General features: G+C 40.1%; 1 protein-coding gene across 2 annotated transcripts; it reads right to left on the bottom strand.

Annotated features, from left to right (window-relative positions):
* Window positions 1-5821: 5821 nt before the first annotated feature.
* eif3ja (eukaryotic translation initiation factor 3, subunit Ja) lies at window positions 5822-17622 on the bottom strand. Of its 2 annotated transcripts, none has more exons than XM_014125989.3 (8): window positions 17515-17622; window positions 17293-17393; window positions 11193-11247; window positions 10994-11088; window positions 10484-10595; window positions 8853-9014; window positions 8687-8760; window positions 5822-7499 (listed from the first exon to the last, which is right to left on the bottom strand). In XM_014125989.3, the coding sequence occupies exons 1-8, from the start codon at window positions 17534-17536 to the stop codon at window positions 7368-7370; spliced, it is 753 nt and encodes a 250-aa protein (XP_013981464.1). In that variant the 5' UTR covers window positions 17537-17622; the 3' UTR covers window positions 5822-7367. The 2 variants fall into 2 exon arrangements, with proteins under 2 accessions (XP_013981464.1, XP_013981463.1); XM_014125988.3 differs by having other exon boundaries at window positions 5822-7502; window positions 17515-17621.
* Window positions 17623-18455: the final 833 nt, after the last annotated feature.

The raw sequence follows: 18455 nt of genomic DNA, 5'->3' as shown, positions 1-18455 counted from the left end.
TTGATCAACGTCGGGAAAATACACTTTTCACTGTTACAAAGTAACACATTGGTAGGATCCGAAATCACGTGGTCATCCAGCCTCCTCCAATCGGAAACGAGACAAATCCTTGTTGAGTTAAAACCAGATTTACAGATAAATTGGAATAATAATCTAGCAAATACGGGTGGGAGAAACAATTTGCAGATAATAAAACTAACGTAACATTTTATCTTTTATAAACTATCTCTGGAAGCACCACTGCTGCCACAAGGGAACTAAAATAATTGTCCACCTGGTGGCGCTAGACTTCCACCGACCGTCTCCTTGTCCAAGCTGCACTATGTGTTCAATTAAAACGCATTTCAATGTTGAACCACTTGACTTCAATACATACATCATCAACGCAAAAATAGCCTATGTATTTTTTAATCTGTTTATAGAGCCTTGTATGATAAGGCCATTGTGAGGAGGCCTTTATAAAGTTGCCCTCCTAAATTACTAGAGGCCAAACTTCAAAGATGTCCATGGCACTGGACTGCAGTGAGAGCTAGACCGACAGGGCGGCCTACGGAGAGGTCCCGGTCTGTGGTCCCGGCCTGTGGTCCCGGCCTACGGAGAGGTCCCGGCCTGTGGTCCCGGCCTGTGGTCCCGGCCTGCGGAGAGGTCCCGGCCTGAGGTCCCGGCCTGCGGTCCCGGCCTACGGAGAGGTCCCGGCCTGTGGTCCCGGCCTGTGGTCCCGGCCTACGGAGTGGTCCCGGCCTGTGGTCCCGGCTGCCTAAATGTGTGCTTCGCATAATAAACTTTTGCAAACATGACACTTTTGAGGCACACTTTTACAATGAAGCTTACTCAGTCACTACAACAAACTTCACATCATGCACATAAAATACCAATTGGCCTATTGTGTTGGAGAGCATCTATCTACTCACGAAATACTGGATATTGATGAATAAAACGTGCACTGGTTTGATTCATACTGAAAGTTGTCATATTCAAATTCAATCCATGAAATATCGGAATGTGTAAAATAAGTGTCCAATAGTGGTTGAACTATAGTCCTATAAATCTACTTTAATTGTCACTAATCGTGGAACTGTATGACAGCGGTCCAGTCGTGGTGAACCGTGCGCCAGGCTCCACGTTTAACCTGCTACAGTTCCATAATGATTACAACAGGCTACATGTACAAAATGATCGCTAAAATACATGTATGTGGGTATTACTGACGGATGGCTCCAGATCGTTGCTGATACAAATTGTAAAATAAAAGCCTGGTCATATAATCAAAACATTATAAAGCGCATGTTTTCAGAGCGGCAGGTTTCGCCGCTTGGGGCTTCAAATTTCATACACGCGAATTACGAATTCTGAATAATGGCACAGCTATGTATAACCTATTTCACTGTGGAAAAATCGATTTAATATATTGTCCCCAGATAGGGGACATTTTACTGGGCCAATTGTGCACCGCACTATGGGATTCCCTAATCACGGCCGGTTGTGATACAGCCTGGATTCAAACCAGGGTATCGGTAGAGACGCCTCTAGAACTGAGATGCAGTGCCTTAGAACGCTGCGCCAAATCACTTATCTACCAATTTAAATCAACCTTTTAAAGTATAATTTCTCTTGTATTCCCTGAACATCCAAACATAAAGGTGGATAATGGATGTTGTGCTTTCAGACAGGCTGTGGCCTGCAAAACTATGCTTTTATCTGGGAGATATTGAATCTCTCTGTCTTACTAGTAACTTTTTTAGAATTCTAATTGAATGGAGAAGCAGCCTACATCCTCTTGATTTTTTATCACCTTAGTTGTATCTTGTGTGAAGTTTCAGAAGCATGTGATTGTAACAGAGATATCCAAGATGTCTGTGGATTGACCGATAGCTTGGCTACTCAATGAAGACAGACGTTGTTTTACTGTACTAAGATTACCACCAGTGCTTGTGAATCATTTGTCTTTCTTGACGAACTATTTCTTCACTATTTTTTTTTACAAATATAAACCAGACATCAGAAGGATGTTCAGAGAACAACCAGCCCATTGGTTGGACCAGGCTGTATTCTCACTTCCTACTGGTTCTGTTATGGCGGGTTCATAAAGACTGTTATTCAGGAACCGCCAGGTTTAGCAGACTGTCTCAGAGGGGTACCACTTTGCAGGGATACAGCGGCTTGTGAAAGTATTCACCCCTCTTGGCATTTTTCCTATTTTATTGCCTTACAACCTGGATGATCAATGGAAACAGGATGCACTTGAGCTCAATTTCAAGTCTCATAGCAAAGGGTCTGAATTTTTTATATATATATATATATATTTGCAAAAAAACATGTTTTTCACTTTGTCATTATAGGTATTGTGTGTAGATTGATGAGGATTTAATTTTTTCCATTTTAGAATAAGGCTGTAACGTAATAAAATGTGGGAAAAGTCTGAATTCTTCCCAAATGCAGTGTATGTATAAGGTTAATGTGACTAGGCATCAGGATATATGATTTGTATTTTATTTACATTTTATTCAACTAGGCAAGTCAGTTAAGACTTTTTTTAAAAATGTATTTACAATGACTTCCTACACCGGCCGAACCCTAACGACGCTGGGCCAATTGTGCTCCGCCCTATGGAACTCCCAATCATGGCCAGATGTGATACAGCCTGGATTCGAACCAGGGACTGTAGTGACACCTCTGCAGTGCTTTAGACCGCCTCGCCACTCAGGAGCCCAAACATAAACGCAGTACCAGCAGCTTGTGAGTCTGTGTAGTCAGTATAAATGTATCGGCATATCATGTGTGTTGAGCAAATGATGGAGTGAGTGTCAGTGTGAGGGTGCATAGAGACAGTCAAAAATAAAAACTCAAGTTTATTACAAGGGTCAACTCAGATAGTCTGTGTAGCCACTTTGTTAGCTATATAGTTAGCTATTTAGCAGTCTTATGGCTTGGGGATAGTAGCTGTTCAGGAGCCTGTTGGTGCTTGCCGTGCGGAAGCAGAGAGAACAGTCAATGGCTCGGGTTGCTGGAGTCTTTAACGGTTTTCCTTTTACTCCAACTGATATAGAGGTCCTGGATGGCAGGGAGCTCTGCCCCAGTGATGTACTGGGCTGTCCGCATCACTCTCTGTAGCACCAGGTCGATTGAGGGTCGTGCTATTGCCGTACCAAGCAGTGATGCAGCCAGTCAAGATGCTCTCGATGGTGCAGCTGTAGAACTTTTTGAGGATCTGAGGGTCCATGATAAACCTTTTCAACCTCCTGAGGGGAAGAGGAACTGTCACGCCTTCTTCAGGTCCAATTACTAAAGTACAGCGCCTTGCAGAAGTATTCATCCCCCTTGCTGTTTTTCCTATTTTGTTGCATTACAACCTGTAATTTGAATAGATTTATATTTGGATTTCATGTAATGGACATACACAAAATAGTCCAAATTGGTGAAGTGAAATGAAAAAAATAACTTGGTTCAGAATAAAAAAAAAAATAACCACGCTAAAGTGGTGCGTGCATATGTATTCACTCCCTTTGCTATGAAGCCCCTAAATAAGATCTGGTGCAACCACTTTACCTTCAGAAGTCTGCAAAGCTCCACAGCGGAGATTAGAGTATCTGTCCATAGGACGACTTTAAGCCCTGTACACTACACAAAGCTGGGCTTTACGGGAGAGTGGCCAGAAAAAAAAGCCATTGCTTAAAGAAAGAAATAAGCAAACACATTTGGTGTTCACCAAAAGGCATGTGGGAGACTCCCCAAACATATGGAAGAAGGTACTCTGGTCAGATGAGACTAAAATTTAGCTTTTTGGCCATCAAGGAAAACGCTATCTCTGGCGCAAACCCAACACCTCTCATCACCCCAAGAACACCATCCCCACAGTGAAGCATGGTGGTGGCAATATCATGCTGTGGGGATGTTTTTTCATCGGCAGGGACTGGTCAGAATTGAAGGAGTGATGGATGGCACTAAATACAGGGACATTCTTGAGGGAAACCTGTTTCAGTCTTCCAGAGATTTGAGACTGGGACGGAGGTTCACCTTCCAGTAGGACAATGACCCTAAGCATACTGCTAAAGCAACACTCGAGTGGTTTAAGGAGAAACATTTAAATATCATGGAATGGCCTAGTCAAAGCCCAGACCTCAATCCAATTGAGAATCTGTGGTATGTCTTAAAGATTGCTGTACACCAGCGGAACCCATCCAACTTGACAGAGGTGAAGCAGTTTTGCCTTGAAGAATGGGCAAACATCCCAGTGGCTAGATGTGCCAAGCTTATAGAGACATACCCCAAGAGACTTGCAGCTGTAATTGCTGCTAAAGGTGGCTCTACAAAGTATTGACTTTTGGGAGGATGAATAGTTATGCACGCTCAAGTTCTGTTTTTTTTGTCTTATTTCTTGTTTGTTTCACAATAAAATATTTTGCATCTTCGAAGTGGTAGGCATGTTGTGTAAATCAAATGATACAACCCCCCAAAATGAATTTAAATTCCAGGTTGTAAGGCAACAAAATAGGAAAAATGCCAAGGGGGTGAATATTTTCGCAAGCCACTGTATCATTTTGAAATCTAACAGAGCTTGAAACCTTAGGCCAATCTATTGTCTATTCTTTGTTGAATCCAGGATTGAATTGAAACAATAGCTGTTGATGACTTTGCAAATTATATATACATACACTGATTGTACAAAACATGCTTTTTCCATAACACAGACTGAGCAGGTGAATCCAGGTGAAAGCTATAATCCCTTATTGCCGTCACCTGTTAAATCAATTTCAAACAGTATAAATGAAGGGGAGGAGACGGGTTAAAGAAGGATTTTTAAGCCTTGAGACAATTGAGACATGGATTGTGTGCCATTCAGAGGGTGAATGGGCAAGACAAAATAATTAAGTGCCTTTGAACAGTGTATGGTAGTAGGTGCCAGGGGCACCGGTTTGTGTCAAGAACTGCAACGCTGCTGGGTTTTTCACGCTCAACAGTTTCCTCGTGTGTATCAAGAGTGGTCCACCACCCAAAGAACATCCAGACAACTTGACTCAACTTTGGGAAGCATTGGAGTCAACATGGACCAGCATCCCTGTGGAAACGCTTTCAACACTTTGTAGAGTCCATGTCCTGATGAATTGAGGCTGTTCTGAGTGCAAAAGGAGGTGCAACTCAATATTAGGAAGGTGTTCCTAATGTTTTGTACACTCAGTTTATAGGCCTAAATAGTGATAAAGTATGGTAATTTGCTCTGTTAAATCTATCCTTCAGAATGACTTCGATAGCAACAGTGAATCTATTTTGTTTTTTTTTAAGTGGAGACCTTTCAACAATCAATCACTCTGAAGATAGCACATTGGTAATAGTCAGTGACAAATACCATAACTAAACAGGGCTAAGTGTTTCTAAAACTGAATGGGAGACCAATGGGTAGCTGTAATTAGATAAATCCTCCAGTAGGAGGTGCTGCCAAGCCTTTTGTTTGCTTTCTTCTGATAGTGGATATAACATTGATGATCTGACATTGTTTCAAAGGAACATGTTCAACTCGCATTGCAAGGTTTGTCTATGTTCAAATTTGGTGACCATGATGACGTAATATTGTTTTTTTCTCTCAAATCCAATGTATTTTCCACATCGATTCCATGTCACAATACGTTGAAAAATACATTGATTCAGCTCGTCTGATGAACGAGATTAATTCCCCCAATGGAGACTGTTTGTTGAAGGTAGTTAGTTATTTTGACTCGTCCACCACTCTCAGATCAACCCATGAATAACATTAAAATACTTCATATTTGATAAGCCAAAATGATACAAATTCTAAAATGCATTAAAAATAAATAAAAAATTAAGATAATTTTAACGATTTTATTAAATTAGGTGGATAAAATAAAAATAAAAACTAGTATTTAATATTATATTTCTATTTCCATTACCAATCCTGAAAATGTGTTGTGAAAAACAAAAACAAGTGATATTATCCCAGTACAACCTTCTTTCCTAATACATTTGGTCTGTTTCTCACCTCACTTGATACAAGCCGTGCAAAGTTATGCCAAGGAGACCTAGAATGATTGTTGCTTCAACTCAGTGGAAGTGATTATACAGGGTTTCTCAGCGTAGCAGTGCTGTTCTAGGATCAGTTTAGCCTTTTCTGATCATAATGAATAAGAGGGGGGGGGGGCACCTGATCCTAGATCAGCATATCTACCCAGATGCTTTGTGAACATAGGCCCAGGATGAAATGTTCAGCGCTGTGTTTTCTATCTGACACGGAGTAGTACCCTACGGCTATTTATTGAAACGCTACATAACAGATTATTTTCAGCTCCATCATTTCTCCATTAAAATACACTGACAGTTAAGATTATGGTTACATCATGTTCATTTCAGCAGTATATGGGCCTACGTTCACACATTGACTTTGTGTGGCTTCGATACTTCCTAGCCTTAAAATTACTTTATAGTAACATTTTGTATTATTTTCCTAGAAAAATTTAAATAATGTAAAGGGGGAAGGATGTTCAGGGCAATATTACCCTCCTTACAACTAGAAGTAATCAATCTTTAACCATTCTATAAAACACAGAATTTAGGAATTCAACAAATAAAAAATATATTTGAAGACTATGTAACCATGCAACATGTTCATTCCTGGGTTGCTTTTCTCAACTGGTCCTAAACTCCTTCTGGACATGTTCTCCTGAAAAATACGATATGTCGTCAAGGATCAATATATTCCCAAGTGTAATATGTGATGAGCACCGAACTGACATCTGGAGAACTATATCCTTTACATAACAAAAGCAGTGTTATATTTCAGAATGCCAATAGCCATCCTTTGAGTAAAAAATAAATAAAAATAAATGTTTTTATAATACTTGAGAAAAATAGTAAGAATCTGATTTGCATGGAACACAAAATATATTTTCCTTTCGTCAAACAGTAACAATTAATTTTGTTGACAGATCATTTCTTTTAAAAAGATACAATTAAATCCATTCTAGGTTTTGGGGGGAAAAAAAACTTTAAAAAGTTTGCTGCTGTGTTTTTGCATCTCATTATGGGAGGTGAAACATATTGGTATCCAGAACAGTCTTATTGGTCAGTCAGTTTTCGAGGAAATCAGACGTTCTTGGTCAAACCATTCAACCCTTCTTTCAAAATCGAGTTTGTGTGCGGCTGGCGGTGGGCGACATAAGGGTGGTTATCATTGGATGGCTCTGGGCAGTAGAATAGGTCATAGGTCATGCTCTGAGGGGGTTGGGTGGAGCAGAGTGGAGAGGGAATGGGGGACAGACAGTGGAAGCCTACTAAATGTCACCCTATCCCCTATATAAAAAGGGTTCTACATAGGGAACAGGGTGCCGTTTGAGACGCAGCACTCGGTTGGTGTCACGTCACATGAAGTCCTCGTAGTCTTGTACGTAACCTCCATCGAACTCGCCGTAGTCCGCTAGGTCATCCTTCATCTTGGACTTCATCCCTCCGGCAGAAACCAGGCCTTTCTTCTTCTTCTTTCCTTTATTCAGCTGCTGTTGGAAGAGGGGATGATTAGTATTGTCCTTTATTCAGCTGCTGTTGGAAGAGGGGATGATTAGTATTGTCCTTTATTCAGCTGCTGTTGGAAGAGGGGATGATTAGTATTGTCCTTTATTCAGCTGCTGTTGGAAGAGGGGATGATTAGTATTGTCCTTTATTCAGCTGCTGTTGGAAGAGGGGATGATTAGTATTGTCCTTTATTCAGCTGCTGTTGGAAGAGGGGATGATTAGTATTGTCCTTTATTCAGCTGCTGTTGGAAGAGGGGATGATTAGTATTGTCCTTTATTCAGCTGCTGTTGGAAGAGGGGATGATTAGTATTGTCCTTTATTCAGCTGCTGTTGGAAGAGGGGATGATTAGTATTGTCCTTTATTCAGCTGCTGTTGGAAATGAAGAGGGATGATTAGTATTGTCCTTTATTCAGCTGCTGTTGGAAATGAAGAGGGGATGATTAGTATTGTCCTTTATTCAGCTGCTGTTGGAAATGAAGAGGGGATGATTAGTATTGTCCTTTATTCAGCTGCTGTTGGAAATGAAGAGGGGATGATTAGTATTGTCCTTTATTCAGCTGCTGTTGGAAATGAAGAGGGGATGATTAGTATTGTCCTTTATTCAGCTGCTGTTGGAAATGAAGAGGGGATGATTAGTATTGTCCTTTATTCAGCTGCTGTTGGAAGAGGGGATGATTAGTATTGTCCTTTATTCAGCTGCTGTTGGAAATGAAGAGGGGATGATTACTATTGTCCTTTATTCAGCTGATGTTGGAAATGAAGAGGGATGATTAGTATTGTCCTTTATTCAGCTGCTGTTGGAAATGAAGAGGGGATGATTAGTATTGTCTTTTATTCAGCTGCTGTTGGAAGAGGGGATGATTAGTATTGTCCTTTATTCAGCTGCTGTTAGAAATGAAGAGGGATGATTAGTATTGTCCTTTATTCAGCTGCTGTTGGAAATGAAGAGGGGATGATTAGTATTGTCTTATGACAGTAACTCATTTGATCATCATTTCCATTATGGCACGCAACTCCAGGTAGTACCTCACTGTTCCAGTCTGTTTTCTTCCGTTTGATGCCAAATGAACATGACCCGGACAAGACTGAATAGCGGTGGAAGTAGACCATCTATACTGGTGATAAACGTCTCTACTTGTCTGTCATTTGAAAAAGAAAACACTAACCTTTTCCTGTTTCTGTTTCTCACTTAGTAAGACTGTGAGGGAGTTGCTGACTCTTTTCAAGTCTTCCACCTCCACTGGAACATAAGAGGTGCACAGTTAAAACATTATTTCATATAATACAGGGACACTGACTTCTCTAAATGTGTATTATTAAATGAATACTTACATGAGAGACAGAGGTCTCGAAACAAGGACTCCAGGAAGCCGGAATAGTGTATTGAACTCTCGAAAGGTGATATCTTGTCTTTTAACAACTTTTCAAACTCTGTGAAGTCATCTTTAGAAGACGGGCTTATAGCATCAATTCCTTTTACGTTGTTGACGACACCTGATTTGAGAAGGAAAAATGATTTGAGCAGCAGGATATGAAGCTTTTCAACAGGAAACTGTTGTTGACAATGTCTAAAACTCTTGATACTTTTAACAAAATGTCTGGTTTATCCTAGATTCTCTGTAAAGCTTTCTATTAATCTGTAATATGTGTAGACTGTCAGCCTTGAATATTTATCATTCAACATACACTACATGACCAAAAGTATGTGGACACCTGCTTGTTGAACATCTTATTCCAAAATCATGTGCATTAATATGGAGTTGGTCCCCCCCTTTGCTGCTATAACAGCCTCCACTCTTCTGGGAAGGCTTTCCACTAGATATTGGAACATTGCTGCAGGGGGACTTGCTTCCATTCAGTCACAAGAGCGTTAGTGAGGTTGGGTATCTGATGTTGGGCGATTAGGCCAGCAGTCAGCGTTCCAATTTAACCCAAAGGTGTACGATGGGGTTGAGGTCAGGGCTCTGTGCAGGCCAGTCAAGTTCTTCCACACTGATCGACAAACCACTTCTGTATAGACATCGCTTTGTGCACCGGGGCATTGTCATGCTGAAACAGGAAAGGGTCTTCCCAAAACTGTTGCCAAAGTTGAAAGCACAGAATCGTCTAGAATGTCATTGTATGCTGTAGCGTTGAGATTTCCCTTCACTAGAACTAAGGGGCCCGAACCATGAAAAACAGCCCCAGACCATTATTCTTCCCCCACCAAACTTTACAGTTGGCACTATGCATTCGTGCAGGTAGCGTTCTCCTGGCATCCGCCAAACCCTGATTATTTTTGTTGTACTGCCAAGATGGCGAAGTGTGATTCAACACTTAAGAGAATTCGTTTCCACTTCTCCAGAGTTAAACGGCGGCGAGCTTTACACCCCTCCAGCCGACACTTGGCATTGTGCATGGTGATCTTAGGCTTGTGGAAACCCATTTCATGGAAACCCATTTCATGAAGCTCCCGACTAACAGTTCTTGTGCTGATTGTTGCTCCCAGAGGAAGTTTGGAACTCGGTAGTGGAGTGTTGCAACCAAGGACGTTCCCGTGACTACCTCATGAAGCTGGTTGAGAGAATGCCAAGAATGTGCAAAGCTGTCATCAAGGCAAAGGGTGGCTACTTTGAAGAATCTAAAATATAAAATATATTGATTTGTTTAACACTTTTTTGGTTACTACACGATTCCATATGTGTTATTTCATAGTTTTGATGTCTTCACTGTTATTCTACAATGTAGAAAATAGTTTTTTTATTTTTTATTTTTTTTATGAAGAAAAACCCTTGAATGAGTAGGTGTCCAAACTTTTGACTGGTAATGTATATGTGATTCTATGCATAAGCAAATTGAACCATGTACTTATTTGCTTACTGACCATATCAGAAAGCAAATGTTCCCTTTTCTGTACATTGAGTCATTTAGCAGACGCTCTTATTCAGAGACTTTCACCTCCTCCTGTAATACAGGTCTCTTACCGAAAGCCTCCTGAGCCAATAGAAGATCAGCTTCCTCCTGTAACTTCTTCACTCTGAGTTTCTCTGCAAGCTCATCCTCCGGTGAGAGTTCTGTTTCCTGTGATTCCTCTAACTAACAAACAAAGAAATATACTTTCAGATCCAGCAGCCAATGACTTGTCATTCATGGACACTGTGTAAAATCCCTTAGGGCTGACTTTAGAGGCTTCACCTGGGTCTGGGAAAGCAGATGAAATACAGTACAGTTTGTTTCCTAATATGGACCTAAACCAAAATTAAAGTCTCTTCTAGAGAGATTTAAAATGAAACTTTCACATTTGATAAATACAACTCAAATAAATCAGGGAATATAGGCTGAAAGCAAAAAGGTCAAGTTTCTGCTGAATTTTGATAAGCAAACTAGCAATCACTGTTGCAGTAGATGGGTTGGTCTTGGTGACGACTAGCCATAATGGATGTACGCCATAGCAACGACAAGGGAAAAAAAATCCCTGTATGCAAAACACCTACCCGTTTTCTCAGCTCTTCTTGTTTTTTCATTTGTAAACTTTCCTTTTCTTTGATTTTTTCAGCTAATTTCTTCTTTTCAGAAAGTTTTGTCTCTGCTACAAAGACAAAATGGGGGGGGGGGGGAATATTGAGCTTGTATTAAATTAATATAGTCAGAACTCACTGGTTCAATTCATGTGGTTTAAAAAAAAAAAAATACCAGCTTTTTTCTCTTCTGCTTTTTTAAATTCCTCCTCGTCATCATCCCAGTTGTCCTACAAAACAGGAAACAGGAGAAAATAAGGTTAGGGACAAATGGATGTAAGCTTCAGAATGTGGTATCCATTAATGTGTTTTTAGCTCACTAGTTACCACTAGGGCCATATCACACACCATATTTCATTCGTTGTCCATCGTTGAATTCCACTAGCTAGGCCTGTCTGATATGACCGCTGGCATTATCTAGCTCCACCATTGGTAATGCTGTCTTCAAGTCCCATTTGGGACAAATACTGGTGTTAGTTGTTTTAAGATGTTATTTGTTTACTAATGTGATCACTAGTAAACGAAAAGTCTACGTGACTAATAAGCATCCCATATGATAGCCAAGTTATAGCTAATGGGGCTAGTAGTCCAATGCCTTTAATGTATTGCTGCAAGGTGAATCCAGCAAACAGTGGATACAAGCATGAAATTTGGTACAAACATTTCTCAGGTGATATGAAAACATCCCAGTAGGGGTACCCTTTTCAAACTTAACCATGAAGCGAGTTACTGCAAAAAAATTCAAAATGGCTGCCATAATAGCTGGTATTTGACCATAAATTGTTATGCAACAGATAAAAGCATGACATTTGTTAAACATTCTTCAGATGATATGAAAAACATCCTAGAAGGGGTACTCATTGCAAACTTAAATTAGGAAGCGGAATTCAAAAATCGCTGCCAATGTAGATGGTAATGAAGCCGTAGTCATGATTAAAATAGCTTAAGTAAAATTTTCATAACATGAAATTAAGTAATAATACAAAATGTATTCCTTAACCTGTTAGGGCTAGGGGGCAGCATTTGCACGTCTGGATAAAAAAAATGTACCCGATTTAATCTGGTTACTAATCCTACCCAGTAACTAGAATATGCATATACTTATTATATATGGATAGAAAACACTCTAAAGTTTCTAAAACTGTTTGAATGGTGTCTGTGAGTATAACAGAACTCATTTGGCAGGCAAAACCCTGAGACATTTTCTGACAGGAAGTGGATACCTGATGTGTTGTATTGACTTTAAACCTATCCCATTGAAAAACACAGGGGCTGAGGAATATTTTGGCACTTCCTATTGCTTCCACTAGATGTCACCAGCCTTTACAAAGTGTTTTGAGTCTTCTGGAGGGAGATCTGACCGAACAAGAGCCATGGAACGATGATGTCCCATTAGACACCTGGCGCGCGAGTTCATGTTGGGTACCCTCGTTCCAATACGTTATAAAAGAGTATGCATTCGTCCACCTTGAATATTATTCATGTTCTGGTTAAAAAAAGGCCCTAATGATTTATGCTATACAACGTTTGACATGTTTGAACGAACGGAAATATATTTTTTCCCCTCGTTCATGACGAGAAGTCCGGCTGGCTTAGATCATGTGCTAACAAGACGGAGATTTTTGGACATAAATTATGAGCTTTTTTGAACAAAACTACATTCGTTATGGACCTGTGATACCTGGAAGTGACATCTGATGAAGAGAATCAAAGGTAATGGATTATTTACATAGTATTTTCGATTTTAGATCTCCCCAACATGACGTCTAGTCTGTATCGCAACGCGTATTTTTCTGGGCGCAGTGCTCAGATTATTGCAAAGTGTGATTTCCCAGTAAGGTTATTTTTAAATCTGGCAAGTTGATTGCGTTCAAGAGATGTAAATCTATAATTCTTTAAATGACAATATAATATTTTACCAATGTTTTCTAATTTTAATTATTTAATTTGTGACGCTGACTTGACTGCCGGTTATTGGAGGGAAACGATTTCCTCAACATCAATGCCATAGTAAAACGCTGTTTTTGGATATAAATATGAACTTGATAGAACTAAAAATGCATGCATTGTCTAACATAATGTCCTAGGAGTGTCATCTGATGGAGATTGTAAAAGGTTAGTGCATCATTTTAGCTGGTTTTATGGTTTTGGTGACCCTGTCTTTGACTTGACAAAACATTACACACAACTCTTGTAAATGTACTGTCCTAACATACTCTAAATGTATGCTTTCGCCGTAAAACCTTTTTGAAATCGTAAAACGTGGTTAGATTAAGGAGATGTTTATCTTTCAAAGGGTGTAAAATAGTTGTATGTTTGAAAAATTAGAATTTTGACATTTATTTGGATTCAAATTTGCCGCTCTTGAAATGCACCTGCTGTTGATGGAGTGCACCACGGGTGGCACGCTAGCGTCCCACCTAGCCCATAGAGGTTAAAGCGACAATCTCCTTAAAGCGCTCTCCCCGCCCTTGTTTTGGTAAAAAGTGGGATGGGGCCGGAGAAATTAATTACTTAAAATGTATAGAGCTATGGATGCAAGGACTGATCAATCCTGAAATCAGCCTGTGGAAGCCTGGCAAAGCTTTCTCAGATGGTGTTGATGCAAATGTCCTGGTAGGTTTTACCCATTCCTAAAACAAACCACAGAGCTATCGTTGGATAATCCTTGGTAAGATGGAACATCCCAGCAAGGAGGACAATGACGTCGGTATCCACTGTTTGAATTATAAATGGTAGGTGATCTAGGGATGTTACAAATGGAAAGCATTTAAACTCCACATAAAAATAAATCCTGTTTAGAATAAGAAAAACAAAAAAAATCCCATGTGAATTCACAATGCAGCTGCGACCAACAATGGTTTGGGCCTCACGGTGCGTCCCGTTCAGATGGTTAAGCATAGCACCTGTACTACCACTACTGCACCTGTGCTACCACTACTGCACCTGTGCTACCACTACTGCACCTGTGCTACCACTACTGCACCTGTGCTACCACTACTGCACCTGTACTACCACTACTGCACCTGTACTACCACTACTGCACCTGTACTACCACTACTGCACCTGTACTACCATTACTGCACCTGTACTACCATTACTGTACTACCATTACTGCACCTGTACTACCATTACTGCACCTGTACTACCATTACTGTACTACCATTACTGCACCTGTACTACCACTACTGCACCTGTACTACCATTACTGTACTACCATTACTGCACCTGTACTACCCATTATAATACCTCAATTCCACTGTGCAAAGCTTGCATTTCCTTCTCATTTAACTTCTCAAAGTATTTCTGCCATTTTTCCAACTCTTAAAGGAAACTCCACACAAAAGCAAAATGCATCATGCCGGCTGTACTTACGTGTTCTGAAAGTTAAATATCTATCGATCTGACACCACACTTCAAAAACAAGTCCTACAGGCTCTAGTTTTGTCTTATCTTGATTATTATCCAGTTGTGTGGTCAAATGCTGCAAGGAAAGACCTAGTTAAACCGCAGCTGGCCCAGAACAGAGCGACACATCTTGCCCTTCAGTGTAATCAGAGGGCTGATATAAATACTATGCATGTCAGTCTCTCTTGGCTAAGAGTTAAGGAGAGACTGACTGCATCACTTCTTTTTTGTAAGAAACATTGTGTTAAATTCCAAATTGTTTGTCAAGTCAACTTACACACAGCACTGACACACACACACACTTACCCCACCAGACATGCCACCAGGGGTCTTTTCACAGTCCTTTTTTTGTTTGTTTTGTCTTTATCAAATTAAAAAGTTTCATTTTAAATCACTAGAAGAGACTTTCATTTTGGTTTGGGTAGTGTATTTCATAGTGAATTCACATGGATTTTTTAAATTTTATTTATCCAGTTAAGAACTAATTCTTATTTACAATGAAGGCCTATTTGGAATTGAAGGCACACTTAACCAGCATTGCTACCACAGCATTCTGCAGCGATACGCCATCCCATCTGTTTAGCACTTAGTGGGACTATAATTTGTTTTTCAACAGGAAAATGACCCAAAACACCTCCAGGCTGTGTAAGGGCTATTTGACAAAGGAGGAGAGTGAGGGAATGCTGCATCAGATGACCTGGCCTCCACAATCACCCGACCTCAACCCAATTGAGATGGTTTGGGATGAGTTGGACAGCAGAGAGTGAAAGCCACCAACAATTGCTCAGCATATGTGTGAACTCCTTCAAAACTGTTGGAAAAGCATTCGAGGTGGAGCTGGTTGAGAGAATACCAAGAGTGTGCAAAGCTGTCATCAAGGCAAAGGGTGGCTACTTTGTAGAATCTAAAATATATTTTGATTAGTGTATAACACTTTTTTTGGTTACTACATGATTCCATATGTGTTATTTCATAGTTGTGATGTCTTCACCATTATTCTACAATGTAGAAAATAGTAAAAATAAATTAAAAAAAAAAAACTTAAAATGGAGTAGGTGTGTCCAAACTGTTGACTGGTACTGTATGGCAACAACAAAGAAAATCTACAGTAATATGACAGGGTATCTAAACCCAGAAACGCAACATTGCAAGACTTCCGGGAACGCTTGTAAAACAGACCAAACACACCATCCAGGGGTATGAGAAGAAGTCAATGAGAGAAGATCATTAAACAACTAAAATAATCATTTATCTTGATTTGAGCCAATGTCTTCAAGTAACTGAACTGTTATTACTACAACCTTGTGAAACTGACACACTTTCATTTTTCTTCTAAAAAAGATCAAATAAAAAAAATACTTCATAAAAACGAAGGAGTGCCTTTGATTTGACGGCCTGCACATGCGCAGTTCGGGAACGAGATGACCGTTAGAAACATGTAATTGGGTTTACGCATGAGTTTAGCTAGCCAACGGCTCCATAACATGGCATACAAATGTGATCAGGGATTTCTATTGGAGAAGCAGTTTTTGAGCCTATCTTCATACTGTACTGTCTTCGGGGTTGCACCGCCCGCAACCTCAACGCTCTCCAGAGGGTGGCGCAGTCTGCACAACGCATCACCGGGGGCACACTGCAGGCCCTCCAGGACACCTACAGCAGGAAGGCCAAAGAGATTATCAAGGACAACAACCACCCGAGCCACTGCCTGTTCACCCCGCTATCATCCAGAAGGCGAGGTCAGTACAGGTGCATCAAAGCTGGGACCGAGAGACTGGAAAAACAGCTTGTAACTCAAGGCCATCAGACTGTTAAATAGTCACCAATAGCCAGACAGTACACTGCCTTGAACTTAGCCACGGTCACTAGCCGGCTGCCACCCTGTTACTCAACCCTGCACCTTAGAGGCTGCTGCCCTATGTACATAGTCATGGGACCCTGGTCACTTTAATAATGGAACACTGGTCACTTTAATAATGTTTCCATATGGCTTTACTCATTTCATATGTATATACTGTATTCTATTCTACTGTATTTTAGTCAATGCCTCTCCGACATTGCTCGTCCTAATATTTATTATATATTGTCCTAATATTTATCTCTTAATTTCATTATTTTACTTTAGATTGTGTGCATTGTTAGATACTACCGCACAATCAGAGCTAGGAACACAAGCATTTCACTACACCCACAATAACATCTGCTAAATGTCTGTATGTGACCAATAACATTTGATTTGGTAATATCACCTTCCCAAAATCAGATTGAGTATAGACAGTCATATTGGATTATGTTGCAAAAAAAAATAAAAAATAGGGGTGCCATTACCCCAATTTTTGTCTACACCTAATATCAAGTAATACATCCCAAAGAGCATATCTACCGAATTTGACACTTTAATACGCTAATTAGTGGCAAGGCCCCGCATTATTGCAGCTTTTACATGCTGGGAACCCCCCCCCCCCCCCCATCAAAGTTGCCCATCTCTAGCTAGCTAACACCCAATGAGATAGATATATATATCTATATATATATGAATTCTAACAACGGTGGCTAGCTAACGATGGGGGACCACTAGCTAAACATCACCGTCGGTAAGCGGGTCGAATACAGTGGACATTTGATGGAGCCTGTCCCCATAAATCCCGACTCGTCACCGCTAGACTGGGGACCGGTCGGCTAACTTTAGCTTGCTAGTTAACAGATTCCTGGTGATCTAGCTAGCTAGGATGCGAACAGATGGCCTCGAAATCAACTAGGGTTCAAGTCATATTCAGAGTTAAAAAAAAACAACACACGTTGTCGATAAATTATCAAGGGTTGTTTTGGTTATTCATTCTCGCCAGCTAATTAAGTTAGCTAGCTACCTTGATATCGTCATCGTCGTCCTCGCCTTCCCATTTATCCGCCACAACAGTTTTCTTGGTCCCGATAGCCGCCAGCTCGTCCGGGTCGAAAGTGTCAGCATCTAAGACCAACGATACAAAACATTTTACAAACTTAAAACTATCGTCTCTGATATGTGTAATTGTCAACGATTTAGGTATAACTTGAATAATACGCCATTCCACACACAGGTTGATTCTTACCCCATGAATCTCCCTCCGCCATCTTGCCTGTGTGTCTGATCCTAATGAATTCCGTGTGTGTACAATCGATAACTGGCTCTTTGGTTCCGAGAGAAAATGAGGTACATACAGCTCTGTGCTGTCATGTGTATGTTCCCATTATTCTTGTCTGTCCAGTCATTGCTACTGCCTATTTAGTGACAACATAGAATTAGATCAAGCCAAAAAAATTAATATATATATATATATATATATATATATATATATATACTGTAAATTATACAAGTACAGAATATCTAAAATTATGAAAAATAAAAACGAATATCTTACTTAATTTCACTGAATATAAGGTGATGTTATTGATCGAGTTATTTTAGTGACTGGTCACTAAAATAGACTATTGTGGGGTACGGCCTCAGCAGTCAATTATATTGGCGTACCCGATCTACACGGAACAAAAATATAAACGCAACATGTAAAGTGTTGGTACCATGTTTCATGAGCTGAAATAAAAGATCCCAGAAATCCTCCATAAGCACAAAAAGCTTATTTCTCTCAAATTTTGTGCGCACATTTATTTGCATCCCTGTTAGTGAGCATTTCTCCTTTGCCAAGAGAATATATTCACCTGACAGGTGTGGCATATTAAGAAGCTGATTAATAAAACAGCATGATCATTGCACAGGTGCACCATGTACTGGGGACAGTAGATGGCTAACAGTGGTGTAAAGTACTTAAGTAAAAATACTTGAAAGTACTACTTAAGTCGTTTTTGGGGGGGTATCTGTACTTTACTATTTATATTTTTGACAACATTTACTCCACTACATTCCTACAGAAAATAATGTACTTTTTATTCCATACATTTTCCCTGACACCCAAAAGTACATTTTGAATGCATAGCAGAAAATGGTGTAATTCACACATTTATCAAGAGAACATCCGTGGTCATCTCTACTGCC

Source organism: Salmo salar, chromosome 10, assembly GCF_965601325.2.
Source record: "Salmo salar chromosome 10, fSalSal1, whole genome shotgun sequence".
In the NCBI taxonomy this organism is placed as follows: Eukaryota; Metazoa; Chordata; class Actinopteri; order Salmoniformes; family Salmonidae; genus Salmo; species Salmo salar.
This window is presented reverse-complemented; position numbering and strand designations above follow the sequence as displayed.

Excerpts from the sequence above, each read along its gene's own strand:
- eif3ja (XM_014125988.3), bottom strand. The coding sequence starts at position 17,536 with ATGGCGGAGGGAGATTCATGGG. Across the intron at positions 10,596-10,993 it reads AAGAAGAGCTGAGAAAACGG|TTAGAGGAATCACAGGAAAC; the intron begins GTAGGTGTTTTG and ends TTTGTTTGTTAG. Across the intron at positions 7,503-8,686 it reads AGAAACAGAAACAGGAAAAG|CAGCTGAATAAAGGAAAGAA; the intron begins GTTAGTGTTTTC and ends CTCTTCCAACAG.